This window comes from Elgaria multicarinata, chromosome 1 (assembly GCF_023053635.1).
Source record: "Elgaria multicarinata webbii isolate HBS135686 ecotype San Diego chromosome 1, rElgMul1.1.pri, whole genome shotgun sequence".
NCBI classification, from domain to species: Eukaryota; Metazoa; Chordata; class Lepidosauria; order Squamata; family Anguidae; genus Elgaria; species Elgaria multicarinata.
Genome location: NC_086171.1, coordinates 27,055,412 through 27,074,008, shown reverse-complemented (window position 1 = coordinate 27,074,008; position 18,597 = coordinate 27,055,412). Strand labels below are relative to the sequence as shown.

The following is an 18,597-nucleotide window of genomic DNA, read 5'->3' as shown; positions in this document are numbered from 1 at the left end:
GTCAATTTTAAATTCATGGCCCTTTGGGTAGTCATTCTCCAAAATCGATTGCCAACATTGTGACAATTTTGGCACTCCCTTGCTCTCCTAACTTTTCCATTAGCAGCCAATGTGGCAGGGCAGAACTGTTACAAAATGAGCAGATGTTCCCAATGACCCGTTTGCCATAAATTGTACGATACACTGTGCCAAGTTACTACTGAATGGTCATCTCTATTTCACCTAAAGTAACATCACGATTTCTACAGGAGCCTGAGCTCCAGGTTAAGAAAAAGCAAAGCAACCCTTCTGCTTCTTTAGCTGCTGAAATCACTGTCCAATCAAGCCAAGTTAATAACTACATTTAGCAAGTATTGCCTTGGGTGGAGACTGAAGTACTGCCTTGGGTAGGGACTGAACTACTCTTGACTGATTTGAGACTATCAGACGGCATTTATCCCTGAAGGTATTTCGAATGGCTATGTGAATGGCCCGAGGTGGTTATTTTAGAATTTCTGAACTGATTGCCCAGGGCTATTCCTGCCTTGCTTAAGCATAAAGTTAGGGTCTCCTGAGAGAACCAATTCACTTCAGAGCAATTTTGACATATCTTGAAGAGAACTTCTGCTTCCTGCTCTCCCTTCTTTTGTACGTGACTGTAGCTGTTTTGTAATGAATACAGATGCAGAGTGCTTGTGCTGTCAGTCCATTTGGATATAAGGCAATGCTCAAAAATGGAATTTATAAAAGAACAAATGTGTGCTCTGGATTACGGCAGAGATCTGTTTTGCTAAGTACTAGTATTTTGCTCTAACACCTCTGTTTTATTGACTGCTAAAGGAGCAATGGGATTTACACAAAAAATATTAGTGCAGGTATAAATCGCTAAGGAAAACAGACTGCCAATGGGGTACATACTTGTTATTGCAACAAGAGGAAAGATCCAGGAAACTGTGCAAACATGAAACGTCAAACATATTGCTACAATTAGTGTTGGCTGATTTATTGTGTTGCTGACCTCAACACACTTAAGGTTCATTTCCACCTCCATCTAACAAACCGCAGCAACAGAATATATTGCACAGTCACAGAGGCTGAAACATAGCTCAAAGTAATCTAGGTAAAATTACCTAAACCAAAGGCAAGATACACCATTCAATACAAACCTCTTTCTTCTCTCACTTGAATACATTCACATTATTTTCTCATCATCATCATTATTAGTCTGTGCATCTTTACCAATGTCTTCCCTTGAAGTGAGTAGTGAGCACTGTTGCTTCATTTCATAAACTACTCCTGTTATTATTAGTGTTAATATTATTTACATACCACCTTATCTGCTAAAAAGCCATTAAGGCAGTGTACAGCAACGAGTTCAACACTGAAACAAGCCAACTTTGAACATCTGGTTCAGAAGTAAACCAAAGGGAGGGAAAGTTTTCTATGAAGAGACACTTATCTACTGCTGCACTTACAAGAAGGGGCACACTATATTAACCATGCAGCAAGATTGTATAGGTGAACATATAGAGAACAAAGATCAAAAGATATTTTAGAGCTGGTAGCACATTTCCCAAAGGTTATTGGAAAGGCACAGAAGAAAAGTGAAAATAAATGAATTCATGCGTAATAATAATAATTTGTTACCCGCCTCTCCCTCTGGATCGAGGTGGGGTACAACACAAATGCAAACACCATAAAATACATATAACTAATTAAGACATTTAAAACTAATACATTATTAAAAGCAGCACATTATTTAAAAGGCATCTTAAAATTCAACTGGGTAGGCCTGCCAGAAGAGATCAGTCTTTATGGCTTTCTTAAATTCTGGAAGATTGTTACGTTGACGAATCTCTACCGGCGAGCCATTCCACAAACTGGGAGCAGTAGAAGAAAAGGTCCTCTGGGTAACAGTTGTCAGCCTTGTTTTTGTTGGCTGGAGTAAATTCTTCCCAGAGGACCTGAGTGTGCGGGGCGGATTGTACGGGAGAAGGCGATCCCGCAGGTAGCCTGGACCCAAACCATGTAGGGCTTTAAAGGTGATAACCAAGACTTTATACTTAGCCCGGAAATTAATTGGCAGCCAGCGAAGAGATTTTAAAACTGGTGTAATGTGGTCACCCCTAGGTGTACCGGTGACCAGCCTGGCTGCCATATATTGAACTAGCTGAAGTTTCCGGACTAGGTACAAAGGTAGTCTTATGTAGAGCACATTGTAGAAGTCGAGCCTCGAAGTTACCAGTGCGTGCACTACCAGCTTTAGGTCTGCTTCCAAAGTTACTTTCAGTATACATGCACATGTTAAGGCAGTATTTCCACACATTTAGAGAAGTGTATGTGGCACTTTACTGCAAAGATGCTTACATCTTTGCATTCTGACAAACTTCCTAAACACAGTTGTCCCTAAAAGTCATTGCTTTACCAATGAGTTTCAAAACTGAGTTTCAGCTCATTTCTCACTATGCTAAAGAAACAGGCAGAACAGGTAATATTTCACCTTCCATCTCCAGGGGTGACGCTCAAAGACCAGGGGGCTTGGCTCTTTCAAACTACCACTACTGACCTTAAGGAAAAAGGAAACAGAAGTATCAGAAAGAGAGGCGAAGCAGGAACAGAAGAAAAGGAGGGGGACCCCCCCCGGCCCCCATTTCCTAGCTGAATTGTTAAACAAAACAGAGTGAGACTAGTTCAAATCTACAACATCAAGCAATGCTTCATATGTGTGAAACAGCCATCCTAGATCACCACTAGACCCCTAAACTATAGAATATAATTTCCCCAAGAAAGTGCAAAGCACAGCCTTGAAGTCTAGCTATGGCACAGAAGTTTGCTTCAGAAGTTGGGGGCCCTTTACTAATTTTGTAATCTGCCTTGGATGCATGTCTTGCAAGACATGCAAACGAAGTCCAAAATGATAATATAAAGATGGGTGGAAATGATGTTTACAGTGGAACAGGTGGTTATTCTATCAGGCTGCGGCAGAAACAGAGATGGGAAGCAGGGTCATTCCATCAGCTCTGCTGTGAAACCAGCTCGATTTCATTTTTTCTATCTCCTCATCTGTTCCCATTCAAGCTGGTCTTTAGAAGGACTTTGTAACTTTAAGAGCTGGTGCCTGAGTTTGCTTGTTCTCCTCTTCTTTTTTCACCCGTTTTCCTTTTCTTTCTTTTCTTTTTCTTTTTTGCTATGCCCCTTAGATTGCAAGCTTGAGGACCGCCTCGCTGTTATTGATCCTATGCAAGTGAATAATTGATACATGCACTTCACTATTTCTGGCTTCTGTCCTTGCCTCCAGTTTCACAAAGGGATGGAAAAGAGAATGCAGCCAAACAAATTGGCACCCACCAAAAAGGGAATCACATTTGTGCAGAGACCCCTTTCACTGAGCACAGAGGAAAGCCCAGAATGTGCCACAGTCGCTATTTTGATAGATATACAGGAAGGAAGAAAGCTCACAAATAAGGAAAGGTCTCACTCTGTGCTCAACAATATATGTAAAATATTTAATGACTGACCAACTCTTTGCACTTCTATGGAACTTTCCCAAATGATACTAAGAATGCCTTTTTCATTCCCTTGTATATTAAAAACCAAGAATATATCTAATGTAGTAGCTACTAGGAATCAGTCATTTAAAAAATGAAAGTCTCTGAAAATGGGGCTCGTTAAGTTGAACAATCCAGTGGACACATATTATAATGTTTCTGTGAATGGTTTGCCTTAATGATTGATGCCTACTATCATTATTATACAAAAGTATAGATTCTGGGCTCCCCACCAGGAAAGGATGGGGATCTATTCCTTCACCTACATTAGAATACAGCGGGTGTTTCTAAAAACAAAAGAAAATGTGAACATTCGAATGTGCGTAATACAGATTTGTATTGCACTGTAGTTCCAAATTCAAAAAACAAATTGAAGGCCAGCTTTGAAAGCAAACTTAGATACTAAAAATGATTGTGTTGTATACAGCCTAAATTGCTTTCTTCCCCTTTTTGGCGGGGGAAGAAAAACAATGTTTTTGGTATATACTGGAAGAGAGTACATAATGGCATGCAACATTTCTGTACTACTGTTTTCCAGGCATATACAAGAGAGAGAGAGAGAGAGAGAGAGAGAGAGAGAGAGAGAGAGAGAGAGAGAGAGAGAGAATGAATGAACTAAGTGGGGATAAAAATAGGGGTGTGGATGAGGGAAGGATATATCCTCCTTATGAACGAGTGCTCAACAAATCGTTGCAAGACCTGTTTAGAGTGTGCAACATTTGCTCACCTGATTAATAGGTACAAAGGAATGAAGTTTATGGGCAGCAGCTATAGCAGGAGAATAAGTAGAAGCATAGACAGGTTCCTATGGACAGGGGCAGAAGCATATGAGAGAATTAGAAATGAAAACAACGTGCTAGACACTAAGGGCAGGGGTGAAGGAATGATTACTACATGTTAAAATAAACTCATGGAAGTTTTCATCATAACGATCCAGAATTTTTCCTTTGACAATATGCTCTAACAGTAAAATAAGAAAACCATATACAAAAAAAGTATGTCCCCCATGCAATAATTAAAAGGATTAGTAGTAATGGAGTGCTCTGTAAGGAGGCGGCAAGCCCGGGGAAGAGCCCCGTTCATGTTCAGCAACTCATTAGCCAAAACAGCAATGCTTTCACCTGGCAATATATTTAGCCCTTGCTGGAACAAAGAACTGCCCATGATCCTGATAAACCACCACCATAAATAGACTTGAAAATACGTCTATAAGGGAAATACTGATCACACCCAGAAAAGAAGAACTGAGCCTATTGCCTAGAATAACCTCTACGCATTAGATTCAGGCTTACCCAAAGCAGCTTAGACATGGCATTATCATCTGTAACTCCTCCTTCTTCCTACAGGTTAAAACAAACAGGAAACATTGCAGAGAGCGATAGAAAGGAGTAGCTACAGAAAGTAGCTTGCATTCCAAGTGCCACTGCTCCCAGGCTGATTAAAGCTCACAGTGGGTGTACTGCATGTAACAAAAGCTGCAGATTCAAATAGCAAAGCAGGCTGCCGTCTAGTGGCTTAGACCCATGTTTCATTTGCCACCGCTATTTTTCCGTATCAACACTTGATGTAAGAAGAGCTCTAGATCATACGCACAACCCTGAGAGATCACTTTTAACTCTCTGCAAGAGATTGAAAAAAAAAGAAAGAAAAAAGACTTTTGCTGGAGCTCTTTGCTGGGATGAAATACATTTCAAACCCCTTCTGTTAATTAATTTTTCAAGATGTATGACCCAGGGCTCTCACTAAATAATCTGGAAGAGTGAACTGGCTGGAAAAGAAGAGTGCACATTCCAGTAATGAGACAGCTAACCTAACAGAGAGGATTTGATGGTTTTTCTTGTTTGTTTATGAAAATGTGGAGGTAAGGGGGAATGAGTCCAAATGGCAAAGGAAATATGAAAAAATAAAGATGATTAATAATAATAATAATAATAATAATAATAATAATAATAATAATAATAATAATAAAATTATTTCTTACCCACCTCTCCATTTTGATCAAGGCGGGGAGCAACAGCAAGTATAAAATACATGATCAGCTTTTGGTCCTGGGGGTGCATCCGAGAAACCATAGGATTCTCCGGAGACCCTTGTCTGAGGCTCTAGATAACGTTATGACCTCAGAATATGAGCCCTTTCCCTCGCCTGCTTCCTCACAGCCACCATGGAAAGAACCATGTGGAAAGACCCTCCAAGAAGCCTTGGAGGATCTTGGAGAGGTCTGAAAGGAGATGTTGCAGTGCCTGGGAAGGGGAGGGGAGGGGAGAGGCCAGGATATGAGAAATCCTATGGCCTCTCTAGCCACAGTCCCAGCCCCGCCCCTAGTAACATGACTCCTCTAGGCAGGCTCAGAGGCCCGTCTATGGGGAAATTTACGAAAAGGAGGGCAGAGGCAGGGAACTGAGCCCCTAGTTACAATTCTACTAATATCCAGGGACTTTAACACACTGAACTAAACACAAGTTTATCTATATAAGCAAAAGATTTGAATGCTGACACAGCTGGCGTACTCTATAAGGTAACATGGAAATAACCTGTTATTATTAAATCAAATATTGTGCCTCTAAACCTGATTTACAAAAATGCCCACATTATCTTTTATTTATTTATTGCATTTATATAATGCGCAATAGCCCAAGCTCTCTATTATTGTTTGGCACTATAAAGTTTGGCATATACAATAAATTCTACTGAGCGTATTTCCCTCAAAAGTAAGCAAATCACATCATACAATTTGTCCTGGAAAAAAGAATTTGCTCAATTTCCCAATATTCTGCATATGTTATGCACAACATATCTCAATTTCAATTAAAAAGATTTTTCATTTCAAAGTGCATCTAGATTTTAAGGCCATCAAACTTTAAAAATGTCTCATTCCAGAAATAATTGTTTTATGGAAAACTCTTTTTAAAAGGCTTTATGTTTTCTACATTCATTTGAAATATTTCAGAGATGCTATTAATTACTGGGAAATGGAAAATCTTGCCTAGAGCTCATTTAAGCATTTGGCTGGAACAATATTATTGCCAAAAAGCATTGCAGTTCTAGACCATTTGATGGATGCGCAATTTTACAAAAAGTGTCATTGTGATTTAGGAGTGTTCTAGATTGCTGTTGCATGTTACGTATGAACACATGCAAATCATACCAAGACAAATCAGCTATAGGCTCCAATACCACATAACAGCATGCACCAGCAGCTGATCCATGGCATACATAATTTCCATGAAAGCAGAAGACCATCCCTAATATTGTTCACTTCCTGAACAATTCTCAATATGAAACATCTGCATAGCATTAGAGCAAAATCCAGAATTTAGCAGCCACTGCAGTTTTCATAGGTACTAGAAATGATACAGTCATTTATAAAATATCAAAGAGATGCCAGACGGCATGTACTCAGTAAAAGGGAGCATTTGAGGAGTTGGAAGCTGCATCCTAACATGAAGCCATAACTCATTCCTACACAAGATGCTTCACCAACAATCGACATTTGGAATGTAAGACCAGTTCGCTATGATAGCGAAACTGCAATGAGAGGACATTCTGTTGAGGTAATGTCTGTTTTGTGAGACCTTGAAAGAGAAAGTTACCTCTTCTACCAAATACATGCAGTCTTGGCATCCCCGCTAAACTATTTTATTTGACATTCCTTTGGCTGTCCAACATGATAAAACACCTTCCACTATTGGTATCTCTTAACTAAGCACAGATTCTAATTAGACCAGTGATTCTTAAACTCTCTGTGTGTATGTCATTTGGAGATTCCTTGGGGTCTTAGAAGACCACTTAATACACTTTTTATAGTTGTTCTACAAATCAAAGCAGATGCAGAAGTTAGTGTTTTTTCCTTCACCACTGGCATCATTTTTCAAAACCAACACTTTATTATGAAAATCATGAGCTCTAGGCTAGGGCCCTGTCAGCCTGTTTTGATAATCCAGCTCTAATCAAAACAGCTTCAATATTTGTCATCCGAAAAATAACTAAATCAAGTGCAAGCAAAAGTGCAGATATGTTTGACTGTTCTATAATCTTTCCATGGACCACCTGAATGGTGCTTGTAGCTCACTAGTGTCTGCAGATCTCAGTTTGAAAACCTCTTAACTAGAATATGGAATGAAGCATTTATTTCAGCAACAAAGTTTAGAAGAATGCAGTCAGTTTCAACTTAGAATAAAAATGAAGTCTAAGAGAGGATATGTTTGCAGGAGATCAAGTGATTGAAGAATTTTTAGTTGATTAATCATGTGCCTTTTAAGCTAATCCAGTTACTCAATTAAATTTAAATGAAGTTTCATATTACCACCAGAACCTTAGTGCAAGTTCCTTTTTAAGATACTGAAGGAAGTGAAAGACCAATTACAGCTTGTTTAACAAAGTTATTGTTATTAGGTTGAAGAACAGGACACATTCTTTTTCCTACTCTATAATTATATCAACTAACACCAAAACCAACAAACCCAAACAACTAAATGTGCCCTTAATTCTGGCCCTTAATCAACTAAAGACTTACAGCACAATCCTACGCATGTCTACTCAGATGTCAGTGTTTATAGGATTGCAACTTTAGTTGATTGATCTATCAGTTAAAGTTTTCAGCCCTATTTTGCACCGTATAAAATGGAGAGATAAAAGGAGGAAATTGTTTAGGTTAAAAGAACAAGATACCCTGGTTCACAGCGATGAAGAAGCCATGGTTTGATAACCATGGGGTCAGGGCTGGCCGTCCCATGAAGCAGGATGAGGTGCTTACATCAGGCGGCAGAATAGGAGGAGTGTTGAATTGCACTGCTGCCTCCCACCCCCACCAGGAGGGCCTGCTGCCAGGCCACCACCTTCCACTGGGTGCTCTGGAGAGCCCCACCAGTCGTTTTCCTGTTGTGGACTCACTTTTCTAACCTATGTTTATAACATAACCATAAAATAACTAGTCTGGTGGTTAAATGTCCATCCAAGGGTTGCACAAATTATAAAAATACTAGAATGTTATAGTATCTTAAAGACAGATTTATTGTGGCTTAAGCTTGTACGGCCTAGTCCTCAAAAAGCTTATCCCACAATAAATAAGTCTTGAAAGTGCCACAAAACTGCTGTTTTTTGCTGAAAGAGACCATACGCTTAGCTCTCTGGAAGAAACTATAAGAATATTTAAACATGCATGGGATTATATGGCAAATGGAACTAAAATCGTAAAGCTTAAAAAGTCTAAACGTGTAGGCAGATAGAATTATGTCATCTTCATGTGTGCAGAACACCTTGCAGTTTCAGAAATTCTTCCTCACTATGAAATCTTTTGAACTTAACAAGTAAGAATCTTAACTTGGAACAGCAACAATGCTTCCTTTACAACAGATGAAGATTAATGAACTCTGTCTATCGGTTCATTGTGAGAGTCTGACATTACTGAGCACTCCTGCAAAGTATGTGCTTACTGCTCTTGTGCTTAGATGTAAACCTCTTGTCACTGTGACCAGAAAAACACCTTTGTTCAGCTACGAAAGCAACTCCATTCAGTGTCCTTGCTGCATAAAGAGATAAACTTTGTTCTGTTTCAAGTTCAAACCCTGCTGAAGGTGAATGCCATGCTACAAGCAGATGCTGTTATCTCAAGACAGGCGTGCATTCTGCAGTGCTGAAGTGTTTTCAAGTGGAAGGCCTTCCCCAAACATGGGAAACTTTACCTTCTTTGCAAACAGCTGCTCCATCTCTTGCAGCTGAGGGCCACGCTCAATGATTGACACCCGGCCGAACTCCTGCTTTTTGTTCAGCCTGTTTTTCCAGTCTTCTTCCCCGCTCTTCTTTAGGAGTGCCAGCCTGAAAATGAGGAAGGAGGAAAGAAAACCAAAACACACTATACTGAATCAGGGTATTCGGAATTCAACATCAGCTTCCTGTAAAAGGGGTCGTTGCACACATTTATACCGCAAACAAATGGGTTTGGGGGAGGGGCTGAAGCTTAGTGATAGAGCATATGCTCTACATGCAGAAGGGGCTTGTTTCAATCTCTGGCATCTCCAGTTAGAACTGGAGAAGAATCCAATCTGAAACCCCGGAGAGCTACTGTCAGCTACTGCCTATTGACACAGACCATAGACCGCTTTCATACCACTTTCATAGTGTTATATGATGTGTCCTGGGCCCCAACAGTTGTCAGTGCACTTCAACACCGCTATAAAGCAGTAGTGTGGCTCCTGCCTTTTATATACCGCTTCCATAGTGGAATATCCTGCTTGGTGTAGATGAGCCCTGCGTAAGGCAGCTTCCCATATTCCACTATGTGTGCTGCTCAGGAAGGGAGCCAAAGCCAATCCTGGCCCTCTGGAAAATTTAACAGTATGATGCACATGTTTTCAAACATCTGTTTATCATGTACATGCTTTATATTTTAGGTATATACTTTTTTAAAAAAACACCACCGTGGTGTACAATGTGTGTTACACTCCTTAAAGAAAATATGTGGAATAAAGAGAGGGTGGATTTTGAATGGTTTGAAACGCCAACACACAAACCCCAAAGCCCACAAATGAGAAAGCTTTAGCTCTCCTTAAAAAAAAATCTATATGTATGTGCAGCACTTTGGGTTCTCTCCCTGAAATACCAATAAGGCACCCTACTTTGTCTAACAGATAACCAATTGGTTCGTGTAAGAGCCACTGCACCTCTGGCTGAAAAGCCACACCGAAATTTGTGGCAGACAAGGTTGGCAGAACACAGAGAAGCCAAAGCAAGCCTGAAAGCAGGGAAGCAATGGCAAAACAAGAAGGAACTGTGTTGAAAGCAGCTGATGTTTTTGTTTACCAGGCAATGCGGGGGGAGGAGAGAGAGAGCAAGCTGAAAAAATGATCACTGATCATTGCTCATGGTGTATGGTGCCAAAGAAGCACGGCTAAACAACCCAAAGCTTACCCCAACAACAAAACATGGGTTACCCTAAACAACCCATCAGTCTGGGCTTGCATGTCGTGCTCAGCAACCTACGAATGATCTGACTGTAGATTGTTGAGCAAAAGTCACACTCTTCTACTCATGGGCTACTCATGCTTAAACCATGGGCTGTCATTTTGTTTGAACCAAGTCAATAGCCCACAGAGATGGAGTTTTGATTCCCTCTCTTTCAGAATCCCCAACGCTTTCACACCTGGGCCACTAGTGCACTGGATAGTACAGTCAACTTACCAGTTCAAGAAATCTGCCTAAGTCATTCCTACACAGGCCCGTTGTTCACATGTAACCTTTGCCTGAACCCTCTCAATCCTATTTATTCTTTGTGCATGTGTATCTGGGGACACCTTTAACTCTGTCCTTCCTCCTTCTCCACTGTTGTCTCCCCCTGTCAAAATTTGGATGATAATAATAATAATGATGATGATAATGAATGCCTGTATTTTTTATAATACTCTGAAAAGCATGCACATTAAAAAGAAGATGATGCTTATTCATAGAATCATAGAATGATAGAATAGCAGAGTTGGAAGGGGCCTACAAGGCCATCGAGTCCAACCCCCTGCTCAATGCAGGAATCCACCCTAAAGCATCCCCGACAGATGCTTGTCCAGCTGCCTCTTGAAGGCCTCTAGTGTGGGAGAGCCCACAACCTCCCTAGGTAACTGATTCCATTGTCGCACTGCTCTAACAGTCAGGAAGTTTTTCCTGATGTCCAGCTGGAATCTGGCTTCCTTTAACTTGAGCCCGTTATTCCGTGTCCTGCACTCTGGGAGGATCGAGAAGAGATCCTGGCCCTCCTCTGTGTGACAACCTTTTAAGTATTTGAAGAGTTCTATCATGTCTCCCCTCAATCTTCTCTTCTCCAGGCTAAACATGCCCAGTTCTTTCAGTCTCTCTTCATAGGGCTTTGTTTCCAGACCCCTGATCATCCTGGTTGCCCTCCTCTGAACCCGCTCCAGCTTGTCTGCGTCCTTCTTGAATTGTGGAGCCCAGAACTGGACGCAATACTCTAGATGAGGCCTAACCAGGGCCGAATAGAGAGGAACCAGTACCTCACGTGATTTGGAAGCTATACTTCTATTAATGCAGCCCAAAATAGCATTGGCCTTTCTTGCAGCCATATCGCACTGTTGGCTCATATTCAGCTTGTGATCTACAACAATTCCAAGATCCTTCTCGTTTGTAGTGTTGCTGAGCCAAGTATCCCCCATCTTGTAACTGTGCCTTTGGTTTCTATTTCCCAAATGTAGAACTTGGCATTTATCCCTATTAAATTTCATCCTGTTGTTTTCAGCCCAGCACTCCAGCCTATCAAGATCACTTTGAAGTTTGTTTTTGTCTTCCAGGGTATTAGCTATCCAGGGTATTAGCCATCATCATCATCATCTTCTTCTTCTTCTTCTTCTTCTTCTTCTTCTTTTTAATGTATATACTTTCCAGCGTATTATTAAAAAATATAGACATTCATGCTTACTATCCAAATAGCAGCAGCTGTGCACTCTAGCCCTTTGTGGGATACTTGGAGCCCTACCCCTATGATTCTAAGGCGCTGTTGTGGTGTGCAAAGGGTGGGCGGAGGAGATTCTGAGCAGAGGAGAAGACTGGAGTGAGAACAGACAGATTACAGAGAGGGAGCGAGGGAGAAGGAATCAGAGAGGAGACTATGGAGGAGAGAGAAGCCGCTGCCTTTTGCCCTCACAGAGCAAAGCCTGAGGCCCACACCAGGGACAGAGGAAAGTCTGACAGACTTTGAACACTCACCTGTGCCTAGCTCAGTTCTTGGAGTCCATCCCCTCTTATTGAGTGTTGCTTAGAGACTGATTTTAAAACTGTATACCCATCCGAGTTGTTCCTCTTGCTTCCTCCCCTCTCTATTCCCCCCCCATTAAAGAAATCCCAGTGCTTCCCCCTCCCAACTATTCTATTAAGTTCCCCACTGGTTGTTTCTCCTATTCCCTTTCAGGACATGTAGGGGCTAGAGGCTGCACACGCCATTCAGAGCCCTGGCATACTTTCCCCTCACCTATCTCACAAATGATTGAACCCAGGTTCCATAGTCTCCTTCCACCACAAGAAGATGGAGTTGTTGGTAGGGAAAGTGGAGTTACTAACACATTTAGAAAGCAGAGAATTAGATGGACGGACATGCCAGTGCTAACACAGCTCAAGTTTCTACGTCATTGCAGCTGGGTGTGGGGGCTGTTGAGCAGGTATTGAGAAGCGGAGCCATGGTGAAGGCCACGATTATTTGTGCACTAGGGGAAAACGGTGCGCCCCCAGACCAGTCTAATCATGATACAAACTGAAGCAATGGCCTCAGAGGAAACTTTTGTAGATGGTTGGGCTCCTGTGTGCCCCAATCTCTTGCTTTTCAGCCAGTCAAATGCTCCCATTTCTTACTTGCATACTGCCTCCTCTATACACAGCTGAGCATCCAGAAATGTGCGCTCTGCTGCAAATGATCATAATCCCGTCTCTCTTATCTGTTTCTGCCCCACACAGGTATTCATACACAAAAGGGTGTGTCCTTTTGTGGAGGGCATGGGGTCTCCAGTCCCTTCCATGACCTCACCCCCCTTCCTATCACACATGCTCTGCTTCCCTTGGGGTTTTCTTGCCATTGCTCGTCTATCTCCCATCTTTGTAGTCACATTTTTTTCCCTTCCCCTAAAATTGACCAGTCTCACCAATCTTTATCACTGGCCTTTGCACTCATTCTGTCAGATATCCTGTAAAAAAAAATGAAAAAAAAATCCCCGCGTTTTAGTAATTTTTCAGCAAGGTAAGCCATGGTACTGGTAACAATATTTAGTTTTTAATAGCAAGCCTCATAGTTAATTGTGCTGGATTTCTTTGGGATTAACTTCTAAAGCTGCAATTTCTATGCACAGTCATTTAAGAAAATGGGTGAGACATTCTGGCAGTTGTAGGCCTTTTTTCCTGTCTAAACATGCATAGGATTATGCCTTTAGAAAAACTGCATAGGATTGGGCTGCTACTTTTATTAAAGTAGCATGGCTGAAAATGTGATCAGAAGATTCTATGTGCAGCTGGACTGTACAAATTGTGTATCTCTGAGCTTCAGTTTTTCTTAGGCCTAAAATGGGATGGTGTGATATAGAATATGGACAAAAATTGCTGTCCCTTAAAAATTACAAATAAAAGAATTCACTGAGATTGTTGGCTCTTTAACTTGTTCTTAAGAGCCTGAGAGCTTGCTGCCTCCATATCTCTGCAGCAGCCTGCAGCAGGCTTAACTTTCCTGACAGTGAGCAGGTCCCTGTAACTTCCCCAGCAGTAGATGTTAGGATCCCCAGGACTCTGGGCCCTACTTCAGCTTTTGATGTCTCTCTCATCTCCCATATAATGTCTAGGGTGGGGTGGGGAACCTCAGGCCCATGGGCCAAATCCAGTCCCCCGAGGTTCCCAGATGGCTCCATCCCTTTTCCACCAAACACCAATCGTTTGGTGATTTCCCAGCAGTTTATCTCCATTCTAAAAGGTAGAATTGCCTCCCCTAAGACAGGAAGCTACAATATGCTGGTATTTTATTTTATTTTTGTATTTTAGGCCCCATCCCTCTAGGGACAGTCTCATGGGTGGAAGAAAGCCAGCAGTATGCCCATTGAGACCTTGGGCAGGTACAATGCCAATGGCAATAGTGGTCTAATCTATCCCAAGCAGGATATTGGACCATGAAAGTGGTATATAAAAGGCAAGAGCCACACTACTGCTTTATAGCGGTACTGAAGTCTACTGACAACTGTTGGGGCCCATTGGTATGTACCATATACCGCTTTCATAGTGCAGTATCCTGCTTGGTGTAGATTAGGCCAGCATGTGTTCTGATGGGTAGGCAAAGCAGCATTTTGTAGGAATAGAGGAAGGGCAGTGAAATGTCTTGTGCTGACCTTTTGAATTCATTGCTAAGCAAAGGAACTACCTTGGTGGCACTTTCAAAGAAAGCCTCCAGCGGAAATGCAGAGCTCTGCATCAGAAGGCACAGCTCCAGGCCATGCTTTCTCTCTCTCTTCCCCCCTTCTCAAAAGGGAAACCCCCACCATTTTTGTGTGGCTTTAACTCCTTAGTCGTTTACCCCTATTGAAACTATCCCTAAGAACATGTGACTGAACTTGGGTACATTGTTTTCCCAGTTATCCTAACCACTCCTTCTTTCTTTCTCATCATTTATTTGTACCCTGCTTTTCCCTTCAAAAGGGAAGCCCCAAGCGGCTAACATCGTAACACAAAATGCAGACACCATAATATCAAAAGACACCAAACCATATAAAAAATAATCTAACAATAGGAAAATACTACAATTGCCTTATAAACCATTTCTCAATTTGAATTGATACTTAAGAAAACACCAATTCTGTCAATATACTGAATGAATACAAAATTCATACATAAATCAAGAAACAAGGGGATAATAAAATACAACCCATATTTTAGCCAAAAATTTGCACATTTATATGCCCACTCTAACAGCCAATGTATTAAAACCAGTCAGACCTTCCCTTTGTTTATATCACTCTGTAAAGCACCCTGCATGTTGATGCTGAAATAAAAACAACAAGCATTTCTCCACGGTAGAAGTGATTCTTGCTTTTGCTTTTCCCTGCGGAAATGCCCAAGTTACGTGGAGCTGAGTAATGTTTCCTCCTCATCTGCAAAGCAGTAAGATAAGGCAAGTGATTGCAAGGGAAAATCCTTCTCCTGCAGCCTCTTACCCAGGACAACTCTGCCTTCCTCTCTTTGATGTATAAAATGTGCTTATTCAACAGCCCCTAGGGACAGCCAGAGGTTTTGTGGCAGACTGACACTTGGGGTTAAAGTTTCCAATTTAAAGTTTTCATCCTTGCCTGGTCATTTGTGTTTCCAGTTCCTCCTCAGATTGAGTAGGCAGCAGGCCACTCCTCAGTCTAGCTTTTGTATTCAGTAAATGCAACACTGGCATCTCCTTGGTATTTTGGAAATGACACTGCGATATTTCGCTGTCATCAAATTTACAAAAGTGGTAAGAATTGCACCTATAATTGGGACTATGTATTTTATGTGCTTTAAAGATTGCTCACATTTTACACCATGAGAAACTGAATTGCGGCTTAATCTGCGTATATTCACGCACATTTGGTCGATTTCCATGACTGATTCTGCCTCTCTTAGTCACTGACCAGGGGCAAAGCATACCAGAATATTTTGCTCCACCAGTTATTATACACACACTTTCATGACCATTTCTAAAGCCATTAAGGGCAATTTCTGTGATTAACAATAAAGAGTGGAGACTCAAAATGCTGAATTATGCTCTCAGTACAATATTTTGAACATAAAATATCCACAGCAATACTTAAATGCCAGCACTGTTATCTTTCAGGCACCAGGTCAAGACTTTTCTCTTCTCCCAGGCACTGAAAAGCATTTAACAACGCTAAGTTTGTTTTTTAACGGACCCCAGAACTTTTGTTTTTAAATGGATACTGTTGTTTTTATACTGTTGTTTTTATGTTTTTGATGGTTTTAAATTTTGTATACTTTTTAATGTTTACTGTTTTTAACTTTTGTAAACTGCCCAGAGAGCTTCGGCTATGGGGCAGTATATAAATGTAATAAATAAATAAAATAAATAAAGTTAAAACAAACTATTGTTTTATTAGCTCTTCTGAAAGTTTAACAACTTGTTCGGATGTCAAATAGAAGAATATGACCTAGAAAGTAAACTTTAGATTCTGTATTCTAAACTGTAACTTTGACTTCCCCAATTCAGAAGGATGCTTTCCTTTGAACAAACACCCACTTTATAGCTTTGCTCTCCAACTAAAATTTCTTTTTCTTTTTAACAGTCAACAAGTTTAGAATGTTTTAAAGTACTGATTAAGGAACTGATGTTCCTGCACACCACACCAAATCTGTTTACTATAGAAGAAGGGAAAACACACACACTTCAAAAAGAAGAGTTTATTTACCTTTCTTTAATTGACATAGTTTTGTTGGCTGCATCAAGGGTGTCCTCTGCAATTTCAGCTTTGCTCTCCCTGGAGTCCAGTTTCCCTTCAAACAGCTCAGAGGTTTCCTGCTGCCTACAGGATACCACCGCCACAGACTGAGAAAAACTCTTTGTTCCTGCTGTTCCCACAAGTTCTGAAATTGACTCATCATGCTCTGAGGAGGAGAAATTCAGAATTAGTGCTTAACTGCAGCAACAACAACAACAACAACTCAGCATAGCACATTGCTGAAACTGACAGGTAACTTCTCATTTCTTATAACAAATTATACTGCTCAAGGCTACAAATTAGACGCTTATCAGCAAAATAACTTACATACTTCACAAAACTGCAACATCACAAATGTTGCTAATCCTTTGTGGCTGGATAACCTAATCAGAGGAACTTGTTACAGGAGTTTTCATAATGCTCCAAGACGATGATATGAAATGGTGGGTTTATCACATATTTCCTGAGATGTCAGAAATCTGACGTTGCGCGCACACACGTAGGGCTTGGGGAAAGAGTACCTCTGATCCTTCACATTAAGAGTTTTCACGGAGCCCAGATGAAGTGTATCAGCATACTTGTTCCCGAATGGTACAGTATTGGAGGCTATGTGCTTTTTGCAATGATTGCTGGTGCAGGGAAAATTAGGGGGTGGGGTTGCAATGGAGCAAGTCCCTTCTTTCAAACTTTCCCCAGAGACTCTTTTCTGGAGACTATGCTGTCCCCTTCCCTTGCCTGGACATTGCATCTTAAGACATGTCATCCCACAGCTTCTTGTTTTTCAACCCTGCCACCCACAAAAGCAGCACTACTAGCACTATGGGGAGAGTGCTCTCACTCCAAACAGTCCTATGCCAGATTTGCACTGGCTGCCAATACGTTTCCAGTCGGGATAGAAGGCGTTGGTCATGACATTTAAAGCCCTAAATGGCTTGGGACCTCAATACTTGAGGGAGCGCTTCACCCTATATCTGCTTGCCCAAGACCTGAGATCTGTTGGAAGGGCCCCTTCTCTGTGCCCCACCAACATGAGATATATGCTATGGTGGGACATGGGAGAGGGCTTTCTCTGTGGCACCCCGGCTGTGGAATGCCCTCCCCCTGGAGGCCCGACTGGCACCAGGTTAAGTCATGGCTTTTTAACAAAGCCTTTGATGGCTAAATCCACCAGCCTGCACACTGTCTTCTTTTAATTGGCTTTTACTGTTTTAAAATTTCATACTGTTTTTAAATTATTAATGTTTTAATTTGTTTTAGGATTGTATATTTATTATTCTGTTTTATATGTATGATTTTATCTGTATGCTGCCCTGGGAACTTTGTGATATAGTGCGAGATATAAATGTTTAAATAGATAAAATAAAATAAAATAAAATAAAATAAAATAAAATAGATCGCACTTGTGGAAAATGCCCAGCCTGTGCTGTTTCTGTCTAGGATGCTGTCTGTTGCATGGTTTGTAAGAGATGGATGTTGGGCATTGCAAGATAAGGAGCCAGAGATCTCTGATCAGAAGAAGAAAATCAGAGAGGGAAATCAGAGAGAGTTCAAGCCAGATATAAACACAACAGCCTAGAAACTTCCAGGTTCCTGGAATCAGGTGATCTTAAAGAACCAATCCCAAGTGACCACCCACTATATAAGAACATAAGAAGAGCCCTGATGCTGGATCAGACCAAGGGTCCATCTCGTCCAGCACTCTGTTCACACAGTGGCCAACCAGCCATCGGCCAGGGATGAACAAGCAGGACATGGTGCAACAGCACCCTCCTACCCAGCAACTAGTGCACACATATAGATGTAAGGTTTGCTGCATTCCCCTCAGTCTTAATAAAAGGACATCACCAGGTACTTCTTCTGTGCTTCCACATTGTTTCTTTCCCTGCTGCAGTTTCCAGATTGACTATCCTGCTACCTGTCCATTGTCCCTTCTGCTCCTCATGATGTGGGTGGACCTTGCCAGCACCCAGATCTGGCATGTATGTCTTAAATAAATACACAATTATTCCAGCAGAGGCCTAGAAATCAGTTTTCTCCACAAGAAAACTGTAAAGTTACTTACTAGGTTGCCTTAGGTGAACAGGAATTAATAGAAACCATCTTTCCTGCACAATCTAAAAAGT

General features: G+C 41.2%; 1 protein-coding gene across 5 annotated transcripts in view; it reads right to left on the bottom strand.

Annotated features, from left to right (window-relative positions):
• The window catches only part of SVIL (supervillin), a 133,108-nt gene that overhangs the window by 37,711 nt on the left and 76,800 nt on the right, over window positions 1-18,597 (bottom strand). For all 5 annotated transcript variants that reach the window (XM_063125207.1, XM_063125196.1, XM_063125217.1 and 2 more), the window contains 6 exons: window positions 16,445-16,640; window positions 13,163-13,204; window positions 9,212-9,344; window positions 4,820-4,867; window positions 4,255-4,332; window positions 2,480-2,545 (listed from right to left, as the gene is read on the bottom strand). In XM_063125207.1, coding sequence (XP_062981277.1) covers window positions 2,480-2,545; window positions 4,255-4,332; window positions 4,820-4,867; window positions 9,212-9,344; window positions 13,163-13,204; window positions 16,445-16,640 — 563 coding nt within the window. The remainder of the gene's footprint in view (window positions 1-2,479; window positions 2,546-4,254; window positions 4,333-4,819; window positions 4,868-9,211; window positions 9,345-13,162; window positions 13,205-16,444; window positions 16,641-18,597) is intronic.